Below are 27,869 nucleotides of genomic sequence, written 5' to 3'. Positions count from 1 at the left end.
CCTGAAATACAACCTTGTAAATCAACTATACTTCAAAGAAATAAAAGAAAAAAACAAACTAAAACCATAATTTTACAGGTTCTATTTTCTGACCCACCCAATACGTGGGTCAAATCAGATCCACATGTTGTTCGGTTCTCTCTCTTAAGCGTTAAGGAATCTCAAAAGCATGGAGGACTGTTTATAAATGAAAAAAGGAACACAAATAGAAAATATAATGCTAAGTGGAAAAAAAAATCTAGACTTAGGGTGAAACTATAATGTCAAAATGTAAAAACAGACCAAAAAAAAATCTTTGATTGGAGTTCCTGTCGTGGCCCTGTGGTTAACAAGCCTGAGTAGGATCTGTGAGGACTCGGGTTTGATCCCTGAGTGGGTTAAGGATCTGGCATTGCCATGAGCTGTGGTGTAGGTTGCATACGCGGCTCAGATCCAAAGTTGCTAATGGTGCGGCATAGGATGGCAGCTGTAGCTCTGATTCGACTGTTAGCCTGGGAACTTATGCCACAGGTGTGGCCATTAAAAAGGAAAAAAAAAAAGAATGTGGCTATCGATCTTAACATTCCAAGTATTCATTTACCTCTTTCTCTTCTCACATTAATAAAAATATACATTTTGGAGTTCCTGTTGTGGCTCAGTGGTAATGAACCCAACTAGTATCCAAGAGGATGTGGGTTCGATCCCTGGCCCTTCTCAGTGGGTTAATAATCTGACGCTGACATGGGCTGCAGTGGGCTGCAGATGTAGCTCAGATCCCATGTTACTGTGGCTGTGGCGTAGGCCAGCAGCTGCAGCTCTGATTTGACCCCTAGCCTTGGGACTCCCATATGCCCCAGGTGCGGCCCTCAAAAGATAAAAAAAATAAATAAAATAGTTTCATAAAATAACTGTCCGTCTTATTATGAACAAAAATGTTTAATGCTTGAGAGAAATAATTTTACAGCTTTCTCAAGAAAAAAACTTGTTAAAGAAAACTAAAATTTTAAAAATTTTTAGAAGAGGGAGTTCTCTTGTGGGATAGCAGGTTGGGGATCCTGCGCTGTCACTGCAGTGGCTCAGGTTCAATCCCTGGCCCAGGAGCTTCCATATGCCGTGGGGTGGCCAAGTAAGAAAAAAAAAAAATCAGACTTGGAAACCTGCGAGATGCCATTAAGCATACCAACATAGACATAACGGAGAAGAAACAGAGAGGAAGGACAGAATATTTAAAGAAAATAAGGCCATTATAATAGCTAAGACATGGAAGCAATCAAGGAAAGGGTAGAGAAGATGTGATACACATGTACAATGGAATACCAGCCATAGAAAAGAACAAAATGATGCCATTTGCAGCAACATGGATGGACCTAGAGATTATCACACTAAGTGAAGTAAGTCAGACAGAGAAAGACAAGTATATGATATCACTTACATGTGGAATCTTCAAAGGAAAAGGAACAAATGAACTTATTTACAAAACAAAGACTCACAAATCTCAAAAAGAAAATTATGGTTACTGAAGGGGAAACATGAGGGGAGGGAGGAGGGATAAATTGAGAGTTTGGAATTAACACATACACACTATATAAAAGAGATAACCAACAAGGACCTACTGTATAGCACTTGGAACTCTGCTCAACATTCTGTAATAACCTATGTGGGAAAAGAATCTGAAAAAGAATGCATATATATCTGATTCACCTGAAACTAACACATTGTAAATGCAAGTGTACTCCAATAAAAGTTAAAGAGAAGAAATTACGTCCAAAATTTCCCAAGATGGAACCCTATACCACAACGAGGAGAAAAATAGGCTGCCAGTAAATAGCCTTCCACAGGAGGTAGACATGGTGGGTATTACATACACGTATGTAGAATTAAATGTATATCTGAATGGAAGAAACAGGCACTGCCCAGCATCAGGTATATGAGGGACAGTGTATCCAGCTGTTATGTAACGGCAGTGCAATTCTGGATTGCCAGTTCAGTAGATGTTATCATATTCCTTCACTAGGTTTTGAAAAGATATTAGATCTTCTGAATGAATTTGTTTTTGAAAATTCTATTTCTGCACTGTTAAAAGCGTTTACCATTTAATAAAGCTTTATATGACCTACAGATGAAAATATGTTCTTAAAAAATATGCTTGTCAATATTGTTTAAGGAACCAATGTATACAATATACCATTCTGAAGTTGTGATTTAAAATACTTACGTTCTGTGATATGAAATCAGCATTTGGGGCAGTTTATTTAATTCGTATTTAAATAAATATAACTGTGGGCTTGACTATTAGTATTAAGTGGAAATATATACATAGATGTTTAAAAACGGAAATCTTTCTTAAGTAAATATACTTGTTTAGATAGAGATATAGAGTTGGGTGGGTGTTTTTTTTTTTTTTTTTTTTTTTTTTTTGGTCATTCTGAAGTCTTGACTTCCTTATTTTAAGTCTGCAATCCAATAATTCTGTACTCAGTGTATATACAGAGTACAAGAGCGACAAATTTATATTAATAGGAACTTCATTTTTGGTAATTCATTTACTATGAAATGTACATTTCTTAAAATTTAAATTGCTTATTTTGTTTGTACTCCCTGCTTTTGATTTCTTTGTGAAAGGAGATAAATGTGGTAGTAACTGTCAGAGCATTTTGTTGAAGGCCATCATGCAGTGTTATTTCAATACCAGAGTAAGCAGCAGATGACTGGTAATGCAGTGTACATGGCAGACATTTAGAATAGTATGATACTTTGAACCTAAATGTAAATAAGGTTATTCTTTTAAGGACTTTTATTTAAATGTGCATTTTCTATAAGGAATAATAAAAGTAATACTAATTAAGAAAAAAAAGAATCTAGGAAGGTGACCATACAATAAAAGAAGAAATAAAATTTAAGAAAGAGAATTCTGGAAAGAGGTGACAGGAAGCCCACCCGAAGAAAAGTTAAGCACAGAAAGAATATTACCCTGTAAGAAGACTCTAAACAAAATGCATCACAAGAACTGTAAACTATTTCTATATAAATAAAACTTCAAAAAATGACAATGATGGACATCTGAGACCAACAGAAGTCTACAAAGAAAATTATCTAAAGAATTCAGTGAATATTAACTCAGAAAACCAACTATAAACAATTAAAATTTAAGAAACAAACCTATGGAAAGGCTAATGATTAAAACTTCTGTTAATAACTTCTAAAAACCGGAGTTCCCGTCGTGGCGCAGTGGTTAACGAATCCAACGAAGAACCATGAGGTTGTGGGCTCGGTCCCTGCCCTTGCTCAGTGGGTTAAGGATCCGGCGTTGCCGTGAGCTGTGGTGTAGATTGCAGATGCGGCTCGGATCCCGCGTTGCTGTGGCTCTGGCGTAGGCCGGTGGCTACAGCTCCGATTAGACCCCTAGCCTGAGAACCTCCATATGCCGCAGGAGCGGCCCAAGAAACAGCAAAAAAAAAAAACTTCTAAAAACCTGTATTAGGGAAGGCCATTTTGAAAAAAAATGGAAATGAAAATGACTTTTAAGGGGCAAAAATGGTCACAGCTACTATCTAGCACTTCACTCTTAAATATGAACAGATAGCCATTGGTCACCAATATTTGAGGATAGCATGAGGTAAAAAAGAAGGCAAGAAGGAGTTCCTGCTGTGGCGCAACAGAACCAGCAACATCTTAGGAACACTGGAACGCAGGTTTGATCCCTGGCCTGGTACAGCAGGTTGGGGACCCAATGTTGCTGAAACAGCAGCTCAGATATGATCCCTGGCCCAGGAACTCCATGTGCTGTGAAGTGGCAAAAAAAAATTAAAAAAATAAAAAAATAAATAAACAGAAGGGAAGTAAAAGAAAAAAGAAATTCAGAGAAAATCAATAATTCAGGGAAAGAAAACTTCCACAACAAAAGTTCTACTAAGCTAACGAACTCATTTAATAAAAAAAGAATCCCATTCTTTTTAAAACTTCAAAAGAAAATGCCTTTACAAATTCAAGAAAACAGGACTGAAAAATACAGTTGAAGAAAATATTCCAGAAAAAAGACCAACAAGAGAAAATCAGTAAACAGAAGAAAAGTTAAATCAGTAGGTCCATCATCAATTCAACAAAAAGTACCATAAGGGAGCTCCCTTGTGGCACAGCAGATTAAGAATCCAGCACTGTCACTGCAGCAACTCACAGGTCGCTGCTGTGGCAAGCGTTCAATCCCTAGCCCAGGAACTTAAACATGCCATGGATGAGCCCCACCCCCAGTGCCCTAGGACTTGGGACTATAATAATACTTCTCAAAAAAGCTAAGCAGTACTTACTCCCCCTAGAGGGTGACTAGAAATATCTGGGAATATTTCTAATTGTCCCAATAATGGGTAATTCAAGCATTTAGTCAAGGTGCTCAAAGCCCCACAAGCACAGTACAGCCCAACACAAAAGTGGCACTACCTATTTACCTATAGTCCCCTCTGTTGAGAAATACTGGACTATGAAGAGAATTCTCAGAGCCTGACAAGATACTCATTTTCATTAAATTGAATAACGGGATAAACAAAAGATACCTAGAAAAAATTCAAATCACATATACAAAGAAAAGAATCAAGAATCAGAACAGCATCAAACTCTTCAAAAACACTGAGGAGTTTTCCTGCGGCTCAGTGGATTAAGGATCCGACATTATCACTGCAGTGGCTCAGGTCAATGCTGTGGCACTGGTTCAATCCCTGGCCTGGAACTTCCACATACTGCAGGCATGGCCAAAAACAAAAAGCAACACTGAAAGTTCAAGACAAGAGAAATGGGAGTTCCCTGGTGGCCTAGCTAACTACATTGTCACTGCTGTGCCTCAGGTTCAGTGCCGGGCTTGGGAACTCACTTATGCCATGGGCACAGCCAAATGAAAAAAAAGAGGAGTTCCCATCATGGGTCAGCAGTTAACGAATCTGACTAGTATCCATGAAGATGCAGGTTCGATCCGTGGTCTTGCTCAGTGGGTTAAGGATCCAACGTTGCTGTGCACTGTGGTATAGGTCATAGATGTGGTTCAGAAATAGCGTTGCTGTGGCTATGGGGTAGGCTGGCAGCTGTAGCTCCAATTCAACTCCTAGCCTGGGAACCTCCACATGCTGCAGGTGCAGCCTGAAAAAAAAAGGAAACCTAAGGGGCAGGCAGGAAAGACAAGAGAAATGTCTTTGAAATGTTGATAGAAACTTATTTCTAGTCAAACCAACAATCAAGTGTGAAAATGACATATAGATTAAAAAAAAAATTACAAGTCCCTAAAATTTACCTCCCATACAACTTTCCTCAAGAAATAACTAGAAAAAGATACATGTACCTCAATGTTCATTGCAGCACTACTTACAACAGCCAAGACATAGAAGCAACCGAAATATTCACTGACAGAGGAATGGATAAAGAAAATGTGGTACAAATGTACAATGGAATATTAGTCGCAAAAAGAACAAAATAATGCCATTTATAACAACATGGATGGACCCAGAAATTATCATACTATGTCAGAGAAAAAGACAAATATATGATATCACTTACATACATTAATTAATTAAAAATGGAATCTAATTAAAACATTGATACAGGAGCTCCCACCATGGTGCAATGGGTTAAGGATCCAGCATTGCAGAAGCTGTGGCATACATCACAGCAGAAGCTTGGATTTAATCCCTGGCCTAGGAACTTCCATATGTGTAGCCAAAAATGAAACAAAACAAAAAACAGATACAAATGAATTTACAAAACACAAACAGACTCACAGATCTCAAAAACAAATTCAGGGTTACAAAAGTGGAAATGTGGGAGGGGAGAAAGGGACAAATCAGGAGTTTGGAATTAACACAGTACTATACCTACAACAGATAACCAACAAGGACCTAGTGCACAGCACATGGAATTCTATTCAATATTCTCTAAAAACCTATATGGGAAAAGAATCTGAAAAAAGAATGGATATACATATATATATAATAATCACTTTCCTGCATACCTGAAACTAATATAACACTGTAAATCTACTGCACTCCAATAAAATTTTTTAAAGAAGAAAACCAACTAGATAACATATTTCAACCAAACAGGATTAAATAAGCCAGACTGGAGGTAGAATGGGAGCCAGTTTAGGAAAACAAAGGAGGGAGGATTTCCTCTTTGAACAGAGGACAGAAGTTTCAGAATAACACCAGTCTTAAGAACAACTCTAGGAGTTCCTGTTGTGGCGCAGCAGAAATGAATCCAACCAGGAACCATGAGGTTGCGGTTTCCATCCCTGGCCTCACTCAGTGGGTTAAGTATCAGGGGTTGCTGTGAGCTGTGGTGTAGGTCGCAGAAGCTTGGATCCTACTTTGCTGTGGCATAGGCCAGCAGTTACAGCTCTGACTGGACCCCTAGCCTAGGAACTTTCATATGCAGTGGGTGCTGCCCTGAAAAGGCCAAAAAAAAAAAAAAGAACAACTTTAGATAACAGCAAGGAAAACAACAGTTCTGCAAGTTAAGTCCTCCTCACTCCGCACCTTCCACACAACAGGCAGAACTAACATATAAAGTGATGTGCCTGAGTATTTAAAAATCTTGACGGATGTGTAACACCTTTCGGAAAATTAGCAAGAGGAAACTAAGCAAACAAAAAAAAAGAGGCAAATAATGCCAAGAAAAACAAGAGAAATTGTACAGAAGACTATTCACTATACTTTTTGACTCACAAATTATATCACACAAACTATTACACTCCTTGACTCACAAAAATTTTATATGGTCACAATAATGTAAATGCTAACAATTTAATTTTATTACATATATGGCAGTACAGTAAAAGGAGATGTAAGATGTGTGATAAACTCTCAGAGTATACATAAGGTTAGGTACTATCCATGGTTGCAGGCATCGATTGGAGGTCTTAGAACATAGTCCCTGTGGATAAAGGGGGACTACTGCACAGAAAAAGTTCTGAAAACATATACACCCCAAAAGCAGTACTGTTCCTAGAAGATTAAGATTACCCAAAAGTCACTACTTTAGACATTCCTGTAGCTTAATTTTAATATAAATGACTAATAATAACTAAGAATTGAAAATTAATGTAAACTTTAAAAATAAATCCAATCACAAAACAAAAATTTTAAACATTATAAACATATTCATGAGTAAAAAACTGTATTTGGAAGTTTCTAAAGAAATCTTTTAAAAAAAAGGAAATGGGGAAAAGATAAAGTAGTATATGAATTCATTAAAAAACTAAATTCAACTTCCTGTTTTAGGATAAATTTTTTTTTCCTTTTCTTTCTTTTTTTTTTTTTTTTTTCTTTTTTGTCCACCCTGTGGCCTATGGCGTTCCCAGGCGAGGGATCAGATCAGAGCCACAGTTAGAACCTGCCACAGGTACAGCAACGCTGGATCCTTAACCCACACTGCTGCTCAGGGGATTGAACCTGCATCCCTGAGCTGCAGAGGCCAAAGAATCCATTGCATCACAGCAGCAACTCCAATAAAGTATGTTTCAAAGGTGTCTGTCTGTCTACCCGTGTGTGTGTCTCTTTTTCTCCTCTCTTTATATATATGCATAAAGAAACAATACACTTTTGGAGTTGCTGTTGTGGCTCAGTGGGTTAAGAACCTGACTAGCATCCACGAGGATGCTGGTTAGATCCCTGGCCTCACTCAATAGGTTAAGGATCTGGCGTGGTTGCAAAACTGCAACATAGGTCTTAGATGAGGTTCAGATCTGATGTAGCTGTGGCGTAGGCCAGTAGCCATGGCTCCAATTCGACCCCTAGCCTGGGAACTTCCACAGGCTAGTGAGGCCCTAAAAACACAAACACAAAAAGAAACAATCCACTTTTGAAACACCAGTTTCAAAAAAAGAAAATACCTACTTTATGTTTGCTGGGTCTTTTTTTTTTTAAAAAAATAAGGAAAACAGAAAAGTTTCTGATTATCCCATCAAGAAGAAATCACAAAGGTATTTTAGAACATTTGTGCTCAGTTGTTCAATATACTTTTAACACAGCTAACTTAGAACATAATATGGAATTCTTTTATTTTCAGTTTATCATAAGCAATGCCTAGTCAATTAACAACCTGCATTAAAATCATTCATTATAATTTAAGAGGAAAAAGCAACCCCACCTGTACCCTACACCCATGCATTAATCCCAAGCACAGATTCATTTTAAGTGAAGTTGTGATTTCTCTTACATTTCATTTCCCAGGAGGGGGAAACAGGAATAAGGCATTCTGAATACTTTATAACAAAAAACAAAGTTTGGTTTTATTCCAACATCAATGAGGGGGTCAGGGAAGAGCAGTAATTTACTACTGATGTTATCTCTATTTTGTGGGCATTTATCCCTATATGTACTATAAAAACTACAATTCAGCTTCTCATATCTACCTGCTTAATGCAATGTCCTCAGCAACTTCACTTACTTAACGAATATTTAGTGGTGCTAGGCAAACTGGACAGTCACATGTAAATCAATGAAACTGGAACACACCCTCACACCATGCACAAAAATAAACTTAAAATGGTTTAAAGACTTAAACGAAAGACAAGACACCATCAAACTCCTAGAAGAGAACATAGGCAAAACATTCTTTGACATCAACCTTATAAATGTTTTCTCAGGTGAGTCTCCCAAAGCAACAGAAATAAAAGCAAAAATAAATCAAGGGGACCTAAATCAAACTGACAAGCTTTTGCACAGCAAAGAAAACCAAAAAGAAAACAAAAAGACAACTTACAGAACGGGAGAAAACAGTTTCAAATGATGCAACTGACAAGGGCTTAATATCCAAAATATACAAACAGCTTATACAACTCAACAGCAAAAAAGCCAACAACCCAATTGAAAAATGGGCAAAAGACCTGAATAGACATTTTTCCAAAGAAGATATACAGATGGCCAATAAGCACATGAAAAAAGGCTCAACATCACAAATTATCAGAGAAATGCAAATCAAAACTACAATGAGGTACCACCTCACACCAGATACAACAGCCATCATTAGTTAAGTTCACAAACAGCAAATGCTGGAGAGGGTGTGGAGAAAAGGGAACCCTCCAGCACTGCTGGTGGGAATGTAAATTGTACAATCTCTGTGGAAAACAGTATGGAGGTACCTTAGAAAACCATATACAGAACTACCATATGTCCCAGCAACCCCACTCTTGGGCATATACCCCGACAAAACTTTCCTTGAAAAAGACACATGCACCCATATGTTCACTGCAGCACTATTCACAATAGCCAAGACATGGAAACAACCCACATGTCCACAGATAGATGAATGGATTAAGACGACATGGTATATATACACAATGGAACACTATTCAGCCATAAAAAAGGACAAAGTAATGCCACTTGCAGCAACATGGATGGAACTAGAGACTCTCATACTAAGTGAAGTCAGAAAGAGACAAATACCAAATAATCACTTATATCTGGAATCTAATATACAACACAAATGAACCTTTCCACAGAAAAGAAAATCATAGTCATGGAGAACAGACTTGTGGTTGCCAAGGGGAAGAGGGAAGGAGTGGGATGAACTAGGAATTTGGGATTAACAGATGCTAACTATTGCCTTTGGAATGGATAAGCAATGAGATGCTGCTGTATAGTACTGGGAACTATATCTAGTCACTTATGAGGTAACATGATAATGTGAGAAAAAGGAATGTATACGTGTATGTGTAACTGGGTCACCTTAATGTACAGTAGAAAATTGGCTGTGAACCAGCTACAACAGAAACAAATAAAAATCATTTAAAAAAAAACCCCACAAATATTTAGCAAACACCTAGCTGTGTGCCAGACCCTTTACTGTCACATTAGGTATACATGAGGTTAAAATGAAAAGAAAAAAAACACAGGTCCTTCCTCTCAAAGAACTTACAACAATCTTAAGGGGACAATAAACAAAGTCTAAAATTACATTCACTACTAAGAAAATGACCAGAATGCAGTGATATATACAAAATAGTAAAAGCTCATAATTACAGACTTTCTAGAATCTCCATCTCTATTCCCACCCTCTCTTTTTTAGTATAAGCTTATAAAGTCCCGATCACTTTTCATTTTATTATATTTTTTATTTTTTTGTCTTTTTAGGGTCACACCCGCGGCACATGGAGGTTCCCAGGCTAGGGGTCGATTTGGAGCTGTAGCTGCCAGCCTACGCCAGAGCCACAGCAACGCGGGATCCCAGCCACTCTGCAACCTACACCACAGCTCACGGCAATGCAGGATCCTTAACCCACTGAGCAAGGCCAGGGATTGAACCCGCAACCTCATGGTTTCTAGTCGGATTAACCACTGAACCACTGAGCCACGACAACTCCCTGGATCACCTTTCAAAGCTCTGGCAAAAAGCCATAAATGTTACTCTAGGCCATTCTGAAATAGTTTTATCTGAGACAACTGCTAATGCATATCACTCATCGTTTCTCAGTCATTGTCTTTATTCCTCTTCACATCCGACCATCTTCTACTTCTTTTTCTTGGTTTATCTTTCTCACTCCTTCTTTTTTTTTTTTTTTTTTTTTTTGTATTTCTGTCTTGTTAGAGCCACACCCATGGCATGTGGAGGTTCCCAGGCTAGGGGTCTAATCGGAGCTGTAGCCATCAGCCTACGCCAGAGCCACAGCAACACGGGATCCGAGCCACATCTGTGACCTACACCACAGCTCATGGCAATGCCGGATTGTTAACCTGCTGAGGGAGGCCAGGGAGCGAACCCAAAACCTCATGGTTCCTAGTTGGATGCGTTAACCACTGAGCCACTACAGGAACTCCCTTTAATTAGAATTTTAAAATTTTTTCACAAAGTCTATCTAAAGAAGATCTAAAATTTTGCAACACATTTGTAATTGCTTTAGTTATACATAGCCTTTTTAAATCTTGGGACAAGGAGCCTATTAAATAGTCACTTGTTCATAGTTCTTTATCACTTAGCTGGTCCCAAAGAATACCAGGCATAGGTATTACCTTAAGATAGCATAACTGGTCAAAAGTAGCTCTGCAGCACCTGGCTTCACTACGTACTTACTATTTAATGTTAAGCAAGTCATTTAACCTCTTGTTAGTGTTTCCTTCTCTCTATAATGGAAATAATTTTTACCAATGATTTAGGGATAGTATGAAAGTTGGAATGATTCCCAACATACAGAAAGAATTCATTAAATGTTAATAAATATTAACAGGTGTTATTATTAATAGTTCTTTTTATGTTCACATAACGCTTTCATCTATGTCATCAAACAATGTGTTCCAACTGAATTGGAAAAAAAAAATTCATAGCATATTAACCAGTAAGTTCCTATTAACAAGTGGCTTCCATAGTACTGGAAAGCAGAAAGTGAAAATATAGTGCAATAATGTAAGTACACACAGTGCACACCACTGTGAGTGCACAAAAGGGAATGATATACTGCTCAAGTTTAAAATATCAACAATAAAATAAAATAAAATGTCAGTAAGAGGAATAATAATGTTCAAGAGAAATAGGCTGGAGAACTGGATTATACCAAATCATTAAGAAACACTGATCATACAGGATTCCAAACTTGGTTGATAAATCAGAATCATCAGCTATACTTTTTGAAAACCGATTCCACCTAAGACTAGTGAATCACAATGAGCAGGGTGAGATTGTGGAAATATTTATTATTAAAGTATCCCAAGTAATTATGATGATTCATTAACTTTTGGAACCATCATAGGTCTCACTCTCTTACCATTATCTCCAGATAAAATAAATTTAATCATTACCTTTGATAGCTTCTCTGGAAGGACAGCCGAAGTCAAGATGATATTACAATTAGTCATTCCTTCATTTACTTTTTATTTTTATTTTTTGTCTTTTTGCCATTTCTTGGGCCGCTCCCATGGCATATGGAGGTTCCCAGGCTAGGGGTCGAGTGGAGCTATAGCCCCCGGCCTACACCAGAGCCACAGCAACTCGGGAACTGAGCCATGTCTGCAATCTATACCACAGCTTACGGCAACGCCGGATCCTTAATCTACTGAGCAAGGCCAGGGATTGAATCCGCAACTTCAAGGTTCCTAGTCGGATTGGCTAACCACTGAGCCACGATGGGAACTCCAGTCATTCCTTTAAATTATGTCAATAATGTACCTTTTAAGGTAAATACATAACTGTTATAAGTAAAATGACTGCCATTTACTGAACAATTACTCATAAATGAGTGAAAACAATGTTCAACATCAATCCATCCAAAAGCAAATGCCAAAATACAGAGAATGCAGTTTAAAAATGGGCAAAAGGAGTTCCCGTTGTGGTGCAGTAGTTAACGAATCTGACTAGGAACCATGAGGTTGCGGGTTCGATCCCTGCCCTTGCTCAGTGGGTTAAGGATCTGGCGTTGCTGTGAGCTGTGGTGTAGGTTGCAGACGTGGCTCGGATTCTGCGTTGCTGTGGCTCTGGCATAGGCTGATGGCTACGGCTCTGATTGGACCCCTAGCCTGGGAACCTCCATATGCCACGGGAGCGGCCCAAGAAATAGCAAAAAGACAAAAAAAAAAAAAAAAACAAAAAAAAAAACTTAACATACTTTTAACATAGAATCCAGCAATCAAGCTCCTTGGTACTTATCCAAATTACTTGAAAACTTATACTCACGCAAAGACCTGTACATAAACATTTACTCACAATTGCCTTGCTAACATTTGGAAGCAGTGGAAATATCCTTCAAGAGGTGACTAGACAAACTGTGGTACATATATACAACAGAATATTTTTCGGCACTAAAAAGAAAAGATCAATCAAACCACAAAAAGACATTTAAGGAGGAGCCTTAAATGCACATTACTAAGGCAAAGCCAGTCTGAAAAGGCTATGCACTGTATGGTTCCAATTATGTGATCTTCTGGAAAAAGCAAAACCATAGTAAAAAGATAGTAAAAAGAGCAGTAGTTACCAGGGGTTTGGGTGAAGGAAGAAGGAATAGGTGGAGCACAGGGATTTTTAGGGCAGTGAAAACAGTTCACTATAAAGGTGGATACGTCATTATCCATTTGTCAAACCCCAAAGAAAGTACAAGACAGAGAGTAAACTCTAATGTAAACCATAGCTACTGCCTGTGGGGAAGGTTTTGATGGGGGAGGGGTTACGTGGGAACTGTCTGTACTTTCAGCTACCCTTTGCTATAAAAATAAAATTGCTCTAAAAAATAAAGTCTATGGGAGAGACAAAAGGAGAAAGAAAACAACTGGCAATCAAAAATAATAATTTAAGTAAATTCAAAGGAAAGGCATTTTGTAAAAGAATTTTAATAATAAAAATATATCAAAGTTGCAAAAAAAAAAAAAAAAATGTAAGGCTGGCCCTGGAACCCTCCTGCATTGCTGGTGGGAAGTAAAGTGGTGCAGTCACTTGGAGAACAGTTTGGCAGGTTCCTCAAAAGGCCGAACATGACCCAGCAATTCCACTCCTGTGTATATACTTAGGAGAACTGAATACATATATTAACTACTAAATGTATTAACAACTATTATTAACAACTATACTAAAACTTGTACATAAATGTTAATAACAACATTTTTCATACCAGCCAAAAAGAAGAAATACCCACCAACTGATGAGTAAACAAAATGTAGTATATCCATACAACAGAATTAGAGTATTATTCACTCACAAGGAATAAAAAGTACTGTTAAATGCTACAACATAGACGACCCCTGAAAACATTATCTTAAGTGAAAGAAGCCATTCACAAAATGCCACATATTGTATGACTGCATTTATATGAGATGTCCACAATAGGTAAACCCAGAGATAGAAAGACTGACATTCTCCTTGTGGCTCTTAGGAAATGAATCCAACTAGTATCCGTGAGGATGCAGGTTCCATCCCTGGCCTCACCCAGTTGGTTAAGGATCCAGCTTTGCCCAAAGCTGCAGAGTAGGTCAAAGATGTTACTCAGATGCTCAGGTTGCTATAGCTGTGGCATAGGCCGGTGTCTGTGGCACAGGCCAATAGCTGCAGCTCCCAGTCAAACCGTAGCCTGGGAACTTCCATATGCCACATGTGCAGCCCTACAGAAGAAAAAAAGCTGTCTATGTGAAAGCTCACTACACAAGTTTCCCATCACCATTTATTTTCTCAGATCCTGTTAATTTCTGACTTAGCACATTTCATTTTATTTTTTGCTATTTAGGGCCACACCTGCAGTTAAAGTTCCCAGACTAGGGGTCAAACCAGAGCTACAGCTGCTGGCCTATGCCACAGCAAAGCATGATCTGAGCCTCGTCTGTGACCCACACCACAGCTCACAGCAACACTGGATACTTAACCCACTGAGTGATGCCAGGGATTGAACCCGCACCCTCATGGACACTAGTTAGGTTCATAACCTGTTGAGCCACAATGGGAATTCTCAATTTTATTATATTTAGAGTACAAGCTCCACTATGAGCAAGGTCCTTGTTTCACACATCATTATATACCCAGTACCTAGCACAAAGTAACACTCAAATATATTGAGTGAATAGTTCTAACACCATCAATAAAACTCAAACACCCAACAAATTTAAAAGGACCCACTGAACTCTTTAGCATCTACCAATGGGAAGGATAATATTAAACATTAAGAGTAACAGGGAATAAGGAAAAATGAGCAAGTTAAATGTATTTTGTGGTGGGGGGAAGGCAGGCATTTGAGATGAACTGAAAAATGGATGTATTGGATTTGAAGTAGAAAAGTTAAACAGTAAGTTAGAAATATATCTGAGACATCTGGAAGTCAAAGATAAAGTAGTAACTAAGAACATGGTCCTTAGAGGTAACCGGCACAGGTTCAAATCCCAGCTCTGCTAATCCTAGTTACATAATCTTTGGCAGATTATTTAATCTCTGGGACCCAATATTCTAGTGTCAAAACAAAGCAACGACATAAGAGACCAACTGTGCCAACCTCACTGAGTTGTTTTAGGATTAAAGGTCTAAATACTAAAGAACTGGAATAACAATTAGCAAACACTTGGAAAATATGAGAACCAAAAGCCCAAGTTACAACAACTGGGGACAAAGGAGAGGAAACACATGAAGAAAAGTGTTAAGTGAATCAACAAGAAAATAAAGAATTACAGGAGTTCCCGTTGTGGCACAGCAGAAAAGAATCTGACTAGCATCCATGAAGATGTGGGTTCAATCCCTGGCCTTGCTCAAATGGGTTGGGGTTCCAGCATTGCCGTGAGCTGTGGTGTAGGTGGCAGACGTGGCTTGGATCTGGCAATGCTGTGGCTGTGGCATAGGCCAGCAGCTGTAGCTCTGACTCAACCCCTAGCCTAGGAACTTCCATATGCCATGGGTACAGCCCTAAAAAGCAAAAAAAGACTTACAGAATGGAGGCCAAAAGAAAAAAAGAAGTTTGAGGAAGAAACTGTCAATAGCAGAAAGTGTTGGTTAAGTGCGTATGATCTATAAGAAGGCCTCAAGACTTGGAACTTAAAAGTAAACCACCAAAAGAAAAACCATTGTTCAGACAGACGTAAGGAGAGAATAAAGCAAAAAAGACTATACATCAGGGTAAAGCAGAGAAAAAAAATCTAGATAAGTATGGTGTATTAGTATAGTGGTCTCAATACTTTTTGTTTTGAAAGACTTCAAAAAGAACAGGGAGAGTTCTCTTGTGGAGTAAGGAGTTAGGGATCTGGTATTATCACTGCAGTGGCTTGGGTCCCTGCTATAGCCGGGTTTCAATCCCTGGCCCAGGAACTTCCACATGGCATGGCCAAACAAAACAAAACAAAAACAAAAAGAGAGAATATGATGTAAGATTATGAATTCAATTCTATCAAATAAAAAAAATTTCCTCTATTTTTATTATCATTTGAAAGAGGGAAACTATGCTAACAGCAAATTTTTTTTCTTTTTATGGCCACACTTGTGGCATATGGAACTTCCCCAGATAGGGGCTGAATCAGAGCTGCAGCTTCTGGCCTACACCACAGTCATAGCAACACAAGGTCCAAGGCACATCTGCAATTTATGTTGTAGCCATGGCAATGCCAGATACTTAATACAGGGAGCAAGGCCAGGGATTGAACCCCCATTCTCATGGACATTACATCAGGTTCTTCTACTTTTTTTTTTTTTTTTTTTTTTTGCCTTTTTAAGGGCTGAACCCATGGCATGTGGAAATTCCCAGGCTAAGGGTCGAACTGGAGTTTCAGCTGCCAGTCTACACCACAGCCACAGCAACGTGGAATCCAGGCTGCATCTGAGACCTACATCATAGCTCACAGCAACACTGGATCTTTAACCCACTGAGCGAGGCCAGGGATAGAACCCACATCCCTGGATTCGTTTCCACTGCTCCACCAGGAGAACTCCAGGTTCTTAACCCGCTCAATTACCACAAGAACTCCAGTAACTGCAAAAATTTATGAAGGCTAAAACTTTCAGAATAAAAGGATCACCTTAGGAAAAATCTCTATATTGTTTTTATTTTTTGTAATTTCTTAGTAGGTTTATAGAAATCTTGTTGTAGAAAAGGAAAGAGGATTTGCAAATCATTATTCTAGACAACCCTAAGAAAATGTTGACAATAAAAGATTTACAGAGGAAACAGATCACCCCCCCCCGTTAAAAATGAAGAAGTCAAATTATGTCTAAGAAAAATATCTCCTATTAAGGTCTTTAGGTGCCAATATAGCTGTCACGTTATAGCAAATTTGTATGCCAGAGTGTGCAAACACAAACACTAATGAAAAGTTTATTTTTGCTGGAGAATTAGTAGTTTTAGAATAAAAACTCTAGGACTGCATTTTCTAAATATGACTTCTGTCATCTTTTCATAGTTGACAAACAAGCATTTTGTATACACCATAAGTGCATTTATTACATACTAATGACAAAAAAAAAAAAAAATCTAAGGACATATCTCCAAAATATATAAACTAACTAGACCTGGCATGCCACGGGAGCTCACAAGTCAGATTCTATTTCTACAAAAAATGTCAAGATGACAACACAGTGGTTTCAAGAGTAGTAATAAAATCATAGGACTAGGAACCATGAGGCTGCAGGTTCGATCCCTGGCCTTGCTCAGTGGGTTAAGGATCCAGCATTGCCGTGAGCTGTGGTGTAGGTCACAGATGTGACTCAGATCTGGTTTTGCTGTGGCTCTGGTGTTGCTGTGGCTCTGGCGTAGGCCAGCAGCTACAGCTCCGATTTGACCCCTAGCCTGGGAACCTCTATATGCCATGGGATCAGCCCCAGAAATGGCAAAAAGACAAAAAAAAAAAAAAAGACCTTTATGACATCTTTTGGTTTAATTCCAACTTCCTAAGAAAAACCTTTTACCCAAAATTCGTTTTACAGAAAAGAGAACCACAGAGCACAGTTCAAGTTTAAAATCCTTCCAAAAGCTAGGAAAAATATAATTACATATTGAAAATTTACATCAAAATTAGATATACTTTAGCCTCTTTGTATTCATTATTAAATAGTTTTAACACTGAATGTATGCTTTAAATACATGTATAGATGAACAATGTACTTAACACTGTATACAACAATGATATGCAAGTTGTCCTATTTCTATGTTATCTTTCTTTCCTTTTTTTTTTTTTTTTTTTTAGGGTCACATGCCAGGCCTAAGGATGTTCTCAGGCTAGGGGGTCAAACTGGAGCTGCAGCTGCTGGCCTACACCACAGCCACGCCAGGTTCAAGCTACATCTGTAACCTACACTGCAGTTCAGGACAACTGGGATCCTTAACCTACAGAGGGGGGCCAGGGATAGAAACTGCATCCTCATGGATACTAGTCAGGTTCGTTAGCCACAAAGGAACTCCTATGTTATCTTTCTCAAAAATAAATTTAAGTTTATAGTTTAAATCCATTCATGCTTCACTTAAACTCTTCCAATAACTTTTTTTTTTTTTTTCTTGTCTTTTGTCTTTTTTGTTGTTGTTGTTGTTTTTGCTATTTCTTGGGCCGCTCCCGCGGCATATGGAGGTTCCCAGGCTAGGGGTCAAATCGGAGCTGTAGCCACTGGCCTACGCCAGAGCCACAGCAACGCGGGATCCGAGCCGCGTCTGCAACCTACACCACAGCTCACAGCAACGCCGGATCCTTAACCCACTGAGCAAGGGCAGGGACCGAACCCGCAACCTCATGGTTCCTAGTCGGATTCGTTAACCACTGCGCCACGACAGGAACTCCCTCAATAACTTTTTTATTCAACTTTTTTTTTTTTTTTTTTTTTTTGGTCTTTTTGCCTTTTCTAGGGCCACACCCCCGGCATATGGACGTTCTCAGGATAGGGGTCTAATCTAAGCCGTAACTGCCACGCCTACACCAGAGCCACAGCAACTCGGAATCCAAGCTGCGTCTGCAACCTACACCACAGCTCACGGCAATACCAGGGATCGAACCCACAACCTCATGGTTCTTAATTGGATTCGTTAACCACTGAGCCACGACAGGAACTCCTCAACACACACATTTTTAAATGTGCACCTCACAATCATTCTTACTAAAGACTGAAGGCATGTAAAGCAAATGTTCTAAAAACAAACCTGGAGACCTATGAACGAAGGAGCCCAAGAAAACATTTTAGAAATATAGGGCAAAAACACACAAACACAATCATGAACATTTTATTACAGAAGAATCAGTGTGAATTGATAAAAAAAAAATCCCTGGGAAAAAAGTGAGGCTAAAAACACTGTAGAACTTCTTTAAAATAAGCAAAGAAAGTTTAGAATGGCTTTATCAGAACTAAATATTTCAATAGTAAATAAACTGAAAGCAAGCAAGCAAAATGAATCGTCCTTAAAAGACATTTCTGTTACTGTCAAGAAGAGAACTAGAAGAGAAAGTAAAGACTAGGGCGGACAATATAGATAGGCCTCAATGTTGTACAGATTTTACCAAATTGGACACAAGACATTTTTCAGCTACTTACAGCAAGCAGTGAAGGCTATGAATGACTAATGCACTTGCTAGCTTGAAAAGTGTTTAAATTCAAGCTTTCCTACAACAGTAAAAAGGTTATAAACATGGTATCAAGGAGTTGTGAAGCATTATTTAGTGAGTCTAAACCTCAATGAAAATTTTTAAAAATACATGACTCATACAGAATATTAAGTATATACATAGAGATATTTTAAAACAGACTATACACAAGTTAACAACAATTTTGACTTAAGCTTTTTAAGTTATATTTTTAAACAATTTTCACTTAAGCTTTTTAAGCCATATTTTTAAAAGCTCAGTGGTATATCAAAGTACAATGCTAAAACACTGAATTGACTAACAGGTGTTAATTTATAATTAATTTCCTCAAGACTTGACAAAGTCTCAAAATATATGTTTTACTTTTTAAAAGTTTAACTTTACCCACTTTGTGGAGTCAAAAGTCGACTAGTTCCAAATCAAACTGAAGATATATATATTGAGGGCACACTCTTTTTAAGTTAATCCAATCTTCCTTCTTACAACACTACATTTTCCTAACTATTCACCCAAGGCATATATGACATACATGTCAGTGAACAATACTGCTTACATGCTAAATATATACCACTATGAAGAACAGGTGCAACACTATTTAGATGCACCCTTTTTTTTTTCTTCTAAGCCTAAATCTGCCTTGGAAAGGAATTTAAAAATAAATACAAACATCCAAAAGGGTTGAATAATCCTTTTTAAAAGTTATAGCCACTCTCAAATCCAAGATAAAAGCCCTTAAACTACCAACATCTTCCAAAAGTTAGGTAAACCAACCTATCCAAGTTTCATCTTAAAATTGAGTTCGGCTCAATTATGGAGGATCCTGAGAATATTTAACATTGCTTCCTTTACTTGAGTTAGTACCGTTGAGACAAGTACTTTTTACTTCAAGCTAATATCAAATCTTCCCTCAGTCGTTTCAAAAAGACAGGACAGATACTCTGGATAGGCTTTTTATGGGTAAAGATGGGGGATGGAGAAGGGGGAGCCCGGTGAAGGGTACTCCAAAAAGAAAAATTCAGCACAGAGAAGTGTTGATGAGTCAGTCACTAAGGAAGAAGTCAAAGGGAATCTAAGTGAGTAAGGCAGCATCCCAGGTAAGTAGACACTTAAAGTTGGCGGCAGGAAATGAAAACTTCACAGGTCAGCCGCAAGCCATTGTGCTCGGTGGCAGCTCTGGAAAGAAGCCTGGCTGTCAACTAGTAAGAGCTACCAACTCCGGGGGAGGGGGTCAGGCAAGTCAACTCGAAAAGAGGGGTGGTTCGGGAAAAGGTGGTAAAATGCCCATGCCAGTCCTTCTCCTCGGGTTCTCCATTTCACGAGGTACAAACGAGAGCAAGTTCAGTGCCCAGCAGCCCCACGCCAGGAACTTTCCCACAGAGAGGAACTCAGCCCCAAGACCCGGAGGCCCGGGCAGGCGGCCTCCGAAGGAGCCCCCGCGGACGCCATACTAAAAGCCAAAATGGCTGCCCCAAGGAAGCCCGCACCGCGCAGCTAGAGAGGGCTGGGTAACAAGCTTGTGCGGTAAAAGGGGAGGGGGACTCTAGGAAGAGCCGTCGCCAGGACCATCACCCATCCAGCCGCGCAGGTAGGTTCCTCTCGGCCTCCCTAGGCCTCGAGCTCCGAATGAGGGGAGTTCCGGCCCCACCCCCCGGGCAGACAACCCCGCCGCCGCTGCTGTCCCGCACACCAACCCCAAGGAGGTACCTGCAGTTCGGCCCGCTCCACCTCCCAGTGCGCCCGTTCCATCTCGAACCGAGCCCACTCGTGCTGGATGTAGTGCAGGATCCCCGGGATAGTGTACTGCTGCGGCCGGGACAGCTCGGGGCCTGTCGCGGGACCGGCTCCCTCGGCGGCCGGAGGACCTCCGCTGCCCGCTGCTCCATTCCCCCCTGACGAAAGGCTCATGTTCCCCCCAGGTCCCTGCTGCTGCCGTGGAGGGGCCGCCATCCCCGGGCCGCCACCACCGCCTCCGGCGAGCTCGTCCATTGTGTGTGGGGCCCCGACTGGGGCGCAGGGCGAGACGCCGACGGCTGGGGGAAGGGGCCGGGGAAGGTGGCCCCGCGCTGGTGGCGGGGCGGAGGCCGGCTGGAAGAGGGGCGGGGAGGGGGTTGTTGCTGTATGCCTGCCGTGGGTCAGAGCAGGGAGCTGCCGGCCGCCGCCATTACAGTCCCTCCTCCATCTGCCCGTCTCACTCACTCACTTTAGGGGAAGGGGGGGCCGCGGTGGGAGGGCGAGAGGGGGCAGGGTTGGGAAGGGGATAGACGTAGGGCCGCCGCTCCCGCGCAGCATGCCGGGTAGAGAACGCCACTGCTGCCGCTCGCCTGGTAGCCAAATAGAGTCCGGCCTCACCCTACGCAGGCGTACTGAGGAAGCAGGGTTGCCGTTAGAGGCGGGGAAGGAGCGCCAGCCCCGCCCCTAGACCCGCCCTCAGACCCGCTTCGGGTGTCTGGCTGCCCCCGCGGAGCCCGTGGGCTGTAGACTCCGACCTTTGGGGTCGAGTAGGTGTCCTCCTTTCTAGCAAGGGGTTTCCCTCGCTCAGTCAGCCCCCGCCGTTCCCACCCAAGGGTCTCGGCTGCGATTCTGCCTTCGAAGCTGAGTTTTAACCTGGCTGGTCGCTCTGGCTGGCCGCCGCCGGTCCTGAATTCCTGGCGTTTCTTTTGCATTCCTTGCGTGTTTCAGGCAGTCCCAGAGGATCGGGCCTCTTTCTCTGCCTGTCACTCGCTCTTTTTCTGGTTTCCTAACACCAGTCAGTTCCCTGGGCTTTGGGGACGTTCTCTTTTTGGCAAATAGCCCAGATCCTCCCGGACGTAGCGGCCGATTCCCTGTCTCTGGGCTTTGGACCGAATTCTGTGCTCCCTGTCGCACGTCGCAACTTGTTCCACTTTGCCTCCCTTCTTTACTATTCTGGGATGGAGTGTGTTTGGTGGGGGGGGGGGGGGGTTGGAAGGGAACAGGACCGATTGTTTTCATTTTTCTTTTGGGATAAGGGAACGTGAAAAACCTTAGATCTCGAAGCTAGGTGGAGGAAGAAAGAAAACTTTGAAGGAGAGTGGTTAAATTTGATGTTTTAGAAGTGAATAACTCAAAAATAATGTCATTCATAGCTGAATCTTTTGATGGAAATAGAAAATAAACACCCTGAAGACATCTTTTTTCCTTTTTTAAATTTCTTTCCCCCCCCCCACTTTTTTTTTGGCCCTGCCCATGGCATGTGGAAGTTCCCAGGCCAGGGGTGTACCCGCGCTGCAGTAACAGCCCTAGCTGCTGCAGTGATGATGCTGGATTCTTAACCTGCTGCTCCACAGGGGACCCTGAAGACATTGTAAAATCCTAAGTGAATGCCTAAGAATGTTTTCCTGGGTTGTTTTGAATGAATATAATGTATACAAAAAAGACAAGGTTAATCTTAAGTACCATAGTGTGTTTTCTTTTTAATGTGCTTAGTTGCCAAGGAACATCCTTAATGAACTGTTACGTTTCTAAAAGTTAATATAGCTAACAACCATTTGGTTAAAAAAGCCAAAAATAATATTTACCATTATGATAAGGAAAAAAGATTCATTAATTACAGCTAAGCAGGAAAATCACATATAGAATTGATTGCACTTAAATTTTTTTCTTCTCTACTACCAATAAAATTTTAACTGTGGAATATACAAGACCACTCAGGGTGTAGTTTCAAAGAGAAAGTAGTACGTCTTATTTTATCATGTCTGCTTTATTCTTATTATAGTTCAGTGGAGAGAGAATTGGACTTGCTACTCATTCTGCTTTGTTTTATTTATATAAGAAATGAAGTCTGAGGTCACAGCATTATTAACTATTTCTCAATTTTATAGAAACCAGCATACAACTCTTTATTCAAGCCTGCTCCTTTTCGAGGGGCCTCATAGCATAAAAAATGTTAAGAAATACAGAGTTCCAGAGTTCCCATCGTGGCTCAGTGGTTGATGAATCCAACTAGGAACCATGAGGTTGAGGGTTCAATCCCTGGCCTCGCTCAGCAGGAGTTGCCATGAGCTGTGGTGTAGGTCACAGACGCGGCTCGGATCTCACGTTGCTGTGGCTCTGGCGTGCTCTGGCGTATGCCGGCAGCTACAGCTCCAATTCGACCCCTAGCCTGGCAACCTCCATGACAAAAAAAAAAAAAAAGAAAAGAAAAGAAATACAGAGTTCCTGCTGTGGCTCAGCGGTGGTGAACCCAACTAGTGTCCATGAAGATTCAGGTTCTGGCGTTGCTGTGGCTGTGGCTTAGGCCAGCGACTACAGCTCCAATTGGACCCCTAGCCTGGGAACTTCCATATGCCACAGGTGCAGCCCTAAAAAGACCAAAAAAAAAAAAAAAAAGTAATACTATGCTGCCTCTAGACCCATATACACCAAGAAACATTTGTGAGGGAGTTCCTGAGTGGCACAGCAGGTTAAGGATATGGTGGTGTCATTGCAGTGGCTCTGTTACTGCTGAGGTGTGGGTTGGATTCCTCACCCTGGAACTTCTGCATGCCACCAGTGTGGCCAAGAGAGAGAAGGAAACATGTCTACTCATATTTTACACTAGTACATTAGGCTCAAGACTGAATTTATAATCCTTTTTCCTCCCCATCCACCTTCAAAAAACCAAAAAGGAACTCTATTACCTGTGGTATTAGGTGGCACCACATTCAAACCTGAGGCCTGATAGTTATTCTAGTATCTTTTCTTTACCCAGTCCCCTCAGCTAGTACCTTTCTCAGTATCTTTTATATCTATTCCATTATCTTCATACATGTCTTAATTAAACCTTCCCACTTCTTCTTTCCCCCTGTCTCCCACTGCCCCTGATGCCTGAATGATCTTCAGAAGGCAAATCTGATCCTGTCATTCCCTGCTTAAAATATTTTAGTGATGAACAGATTTAGAATAAAACACAAATTTTAGCATAGCATATGAAAGTCCTACAAATTTTGGATCCTCCTTATGGCCTAATCTTATGGCAGAAGTTTTCTAGATACATTAATTATTTAGAGACCCTATCCCAATAGTATCCAATGCTTAACTCCTGATACTCATTACATGTGTTTTAATTTTCTGTATTTGTACTCCTCAGTGACAGTCATACCAATCTCTGTGAAAGCAAGTCTTGCACATAACAGATACTGCAAATGTTTGCTTATTTACTTTTTTTAATTAAATCTCTTGCCTGGTTACTGTTTTTCAGATACTCAGGTCCAGGTGATCCACTGTGAATCAAAAAGATATAATCTTAATAAAATAAAAAGGAGTTCCTGTTGTGGCACAGTAGAAAGGAATCCGACTAGGAACCATGAGGTGGCGGGCTTGATCCCTGGCCTCGCTCAGTGGGTTAAGGATCTGGCGTTGCCGTGAGCTGTGGTGTAGGTCGCTTGGCTCACATCCCACGTTGCTGTGACTGTGGCTGTGGTGTAGGCCAGCGGCTACAGCTCCGATTCGATCCCTAGCCTGGGAACCTCCATGTGCCGCAGGAGCAGCCCTAGAAAAGGCAAAAAAGACAAAAAAAAAAAAAAAAAAAAAAAAGGATCCGGCATTGCCATGAGCTCTGGTTTAGGTCGCAGATGCGGCTCTATCTGGCGTTGCTGTAGCTGTGGAATACGCCGGAAGTGGTAGCTCCGATTAGACCCCTAGCCTGGGAGCCTCCATATGTGGTGGGTGCAGCCCTAAAAAACAAAAAAAGAAAAAAGATATACTCCGTGCCTTCACAGACTTTCCAGTCTAATTTTAGGCAAATTACTTAGCACTGAGCACCCTGACTTCCTCAATGTCTTGTCCAGATCATTTGGACACCTCAACCATTTTTTTTTTACTAGTTTTTGCTACCAATGTACCAGGTATCTCTTAAGTTTTTTGTTTTTTGTTTTTTTTGCAACGCCGAAGGCATGCGGAAGTTCCCGGGCCAGGGATCAAACCCATGTCATAGCAGCAGCCCAGGCTGCTAGACTGAAAATGCTGGATCCTTAACCTGCCAGACCACCAGGGAGCTCCCCATCTCTTGAGATTTAATGACCAGAAGTGTCCTATTAAAAGACTGGAGGAGTTCTTGCTGTGGAGCAGTGGGTTAGGAATCCAATTGCAGTGGCTCGGGTCCATTTAAGAGATTTGGGGTTCAATCCCTGGCCAGACACAGTGGGTTAAAGGATCCAGCATTACCACAGCTGTGGTGCTCCGGAGTCCATCTCAGCTGGGATTTGGATTCAATCCCTGGCGTGGGAACTTCATATGCCTCGAGTACAGCCATTAAAAAAAAAAAAAAAAAAAAGTTTGGAGGAGTTCTCTTGTGGCACAGCAGGTCAAGGATCCAGCAGTTATCACTGCAGTGGCTTGGGCTGCTGCTGTGGCATGGGTTTGTTCCCTGGCCTAGGAAATTACCTATGCCTTGGACAAGGCCAAAACAAAACCCAAAAAGCACAGATTAAAAAAAAAAAAAAAAAACTGAGGGAATTCCCGTTGTGGCACAGCAGAAATGAATCCAAGAACCATGAGGTTTCAGGTTCAACTGCTGGCCTCGCTCAGTGGGTTAAGGATCTGGCTTTGCCCTGAGCTGTGGTGTAGGTCACAGACACGACTCGGATCTGGTGTTGCTGTGAACCTCCATTTAAAAAAAAAAAAAGGGAGTTCCCGTCGTGGCTCAGTGGTTAATGAATCTGACTAGTTACCATGAGATTGCGGGTTCAATCCCTAGCCTTGCTCAGTGGGTTAAGGAGCCGGTGTTGTGAGCTGTGGTGTAGGTTGCAGATGCGGCTCGGATCCTGCGTTGCTGTGGCCCTGGTGTAGGCTCCAATTAGACCCCTAGACTGGGAACCTCCATGTGCCGTGGGAGCAGCCCTAGAAAAGGCAAAAAAGACAAAAAAAAATAAAAATTTTTAAAAATTTAAAAAAGTGAAAGACACAAAATTTTTCTCCTCTGTGAGAGGATATTTTTGACATTATTGACATTTTGCCTGTGTACATGACTCCTGAGAACAGGGCAGTGAACTCCTAGAATCTTGTCCTCCTTAGGTAATAAGCTTTCCCAGGCCATATTATCACCTACAACTCACCTAACTAGAATTCCCTCCCTAAACTGTGACTGAGTCATTTCCTGTCTTCTGTCTCACCTTTGAAACTTCCTCTTTGTTCTCTTTTCATCTGTCTCCTCCACTCCCATTGATTCTCTCAGTTTTAACCTACTGCTGATGGTCTTCAAGAATTCCTGCCTATCAGGAGTTCCCACTATGGCACAGCAGGTTAAGGATCCAGCATTGTTTCTGCGGTGGCTCAGGTCACTGCCAAGGCAAGGGTTTAGGATCCCATGTTGCCACAGCTGTAATGTAGGTCGAATTTGCAGCTCGAATTCCTGGCCCAGGAACTTCCATATGCTGTGAGTTCGGGCAAAAAAAAAGATTTTCTATCTATTTATATCTTTAATCATTTTAGAATTTTAAGGATTTTTTTCCCCACTTAGACAACCGTGTGCTTATTCTATCTAACCAAAAAAGTGACTTGTCCTATTTCATATGCATGTTATTATATCAGCAAAAGTATGTTAAGGAATTCTAGGCTTTTAAGTCCTGGTGGTTAATAATACTCAGATACCCTCTTCCCAGTTAGTGCAACAGCTGCTGTATAAAGTGTTTTGACTCTGGCTTTGAGAACTGCAAATTCTCAAATTATTAATTCCTGTAATTATTCACCTCAACATTCAGTTTCATGCCTTGCTGACTATGAACCTGACATCCTTCTAACAAAGAGCTCAGATTGGTTCATAAACACTAATCTAGTCATCTTCTTACATCATCTGAAAAGATTGTGACATGTATTCTTATTTCCATAAGGAGGAGAAAAAGTTGAGATAAGAGTTCTGGCTCAATTCCACAGCTCTTGGCAGAATAGTTAAATGTTTATATATGTTTATTTGAGAATAAGAAATAAAATCTCCCTTCACGATTTGGAACATAGTAGGAGGTACCTACTATCCTGTCAGTGGATTCAATATTACTGTTTCTGGTTTGAAATTATTTTCCTTTCTTTCCTTTTTTTCTTTTCCTTTCTTTTCTTTTTTTTATTTTTTATTTTTTGGCCATACCCAATGAATGTGAAAGTTCCTAGGCTGGGATCCCATCTGAGCCACAGCAGCAACCCAAGCAGCCTCAGTGACAATACCAGATCCTTAACCCAGAGCACCACAAATGAAACTCGTCGAAATCGATTTTTAGGTAGTTTTGGGATGGTTCAGTCACTTGGGGAAATTACATAGTGTTTACATTTATAAATATAGAGAACAACTGAATATTAGAGCCTAGAGAATGATCTTTGAGAAAAGTTGGCACATATTCAAAAACCAAACGAGCAAACTCTAAATGCAGATGCAACAGAAAAGGAGGCAGCTTTGACCTGCACTGTGGTTTAATCAGCCTAATACTATCAGATATCTACTTCTCATTAAAGTAGTTGCCTGTGGCTAAGAATATTGTAAAGTACATGCAGGATACCCAAACTATTCAAATAGTGTACTGTGTGGGAAAGAAGAGGAAAAGGACTTTCACAGCTTATAGAAAAATAGGCTCCAAAACCTTTAGGAAACTCAGCATGCTATATAAAAGTCTAGTCCGAGTTCATTCCTGAATTGTCTCCTGGGTAATATGAGTCAGAAAGCAGTAGGCTATGGTAATACTGTATAAAGCTAACTCAGAGAGATGACAAAGTGGGAGGAAAAAAAGAAAAGATTGCCTGGAGCCGAATCCCTCCTGAACATTGGCTAAAAGTGAACAACCAGATCTATAAACATGAGAACCAAATGACTGGAAAATGTGACTGAATGGGAAATTGCCAAAACTTTCCTAGGTAATAATTTAACAAACTTGGAAATGTGGTTTTTCTCCTGTTGTCGCAACAGGAGAGAACGTTCAGAAGAAT

The 27,869-nt window shown here is 40.6% G+C and overlaps 2 protein-coding genes across 14 annotated transcripts in view; one reads left to right on the top strand and one right to left on the bottom strand.

Annotated features, from left to right (window-relative positions):
- STRN3 (striatin 3) overlaps positions 1 to 21,160 on the bottom strand; it is a 106,404-nt gene extending 85,244 nt beyond the window's left edge. For all 4 annotated transcript variants that reach the window (XM_021099885.2, XM_021099888.2, XM_021099887.2 and 1 more), the window contains exon 1: positions 20,667 to 21,160. In XM_021099885.2, coding sequence (XP_020955544.1) covers positions 20,667 to 20,948 — 282 coding nt within the window. In that variant the 5' untranslated portion in view covers positions 20,949 to 21,160. The remainder of the gene's footprint in view (positions 1 to 20,666) is intronic.
- AP4S1 (adaptor related protein complex 4 subunit sigma 1) overlaps positions 20,407 to 27,869 on the top strand; it is a 52,325-nt gene continuing 44,862 nt past the window's right edge. For all 10 annotated transcript variants that reach the window (XR_014808942.1, XR_014808941.1, XM_084966279.1 and 7 more), the window contains exon 1: positions 20,407 to 20,547. The gene's annotated coding sequence lies outside the window, so the exon portion shown is untranslated. The remainder of the gene's footprint in view (positions 20,548 to 27,869) is intronic.

This window comes from Sus scrofa, chromosome 7 (assembly GCF_054392235.1).
Source record: "Sus scrofa isolate SSC_HxYL_T2T_F1_AM1 chromosome 7, Sscrofa_HxYL_maternal_Yorkshire_Landrace_v2.0, whole genome shotgun sequence".
Classification (NCBI taxonomy): Eukaryota; Metazoa; Chordata; class Mammalia; order Artiodactyla; family Suidae; genus Sus; species Sus scrofa.
Note: the sequence above shows the minus strand (reverse complement) of the source record. Positions and strands in the feature narration are given on the sequence as shown.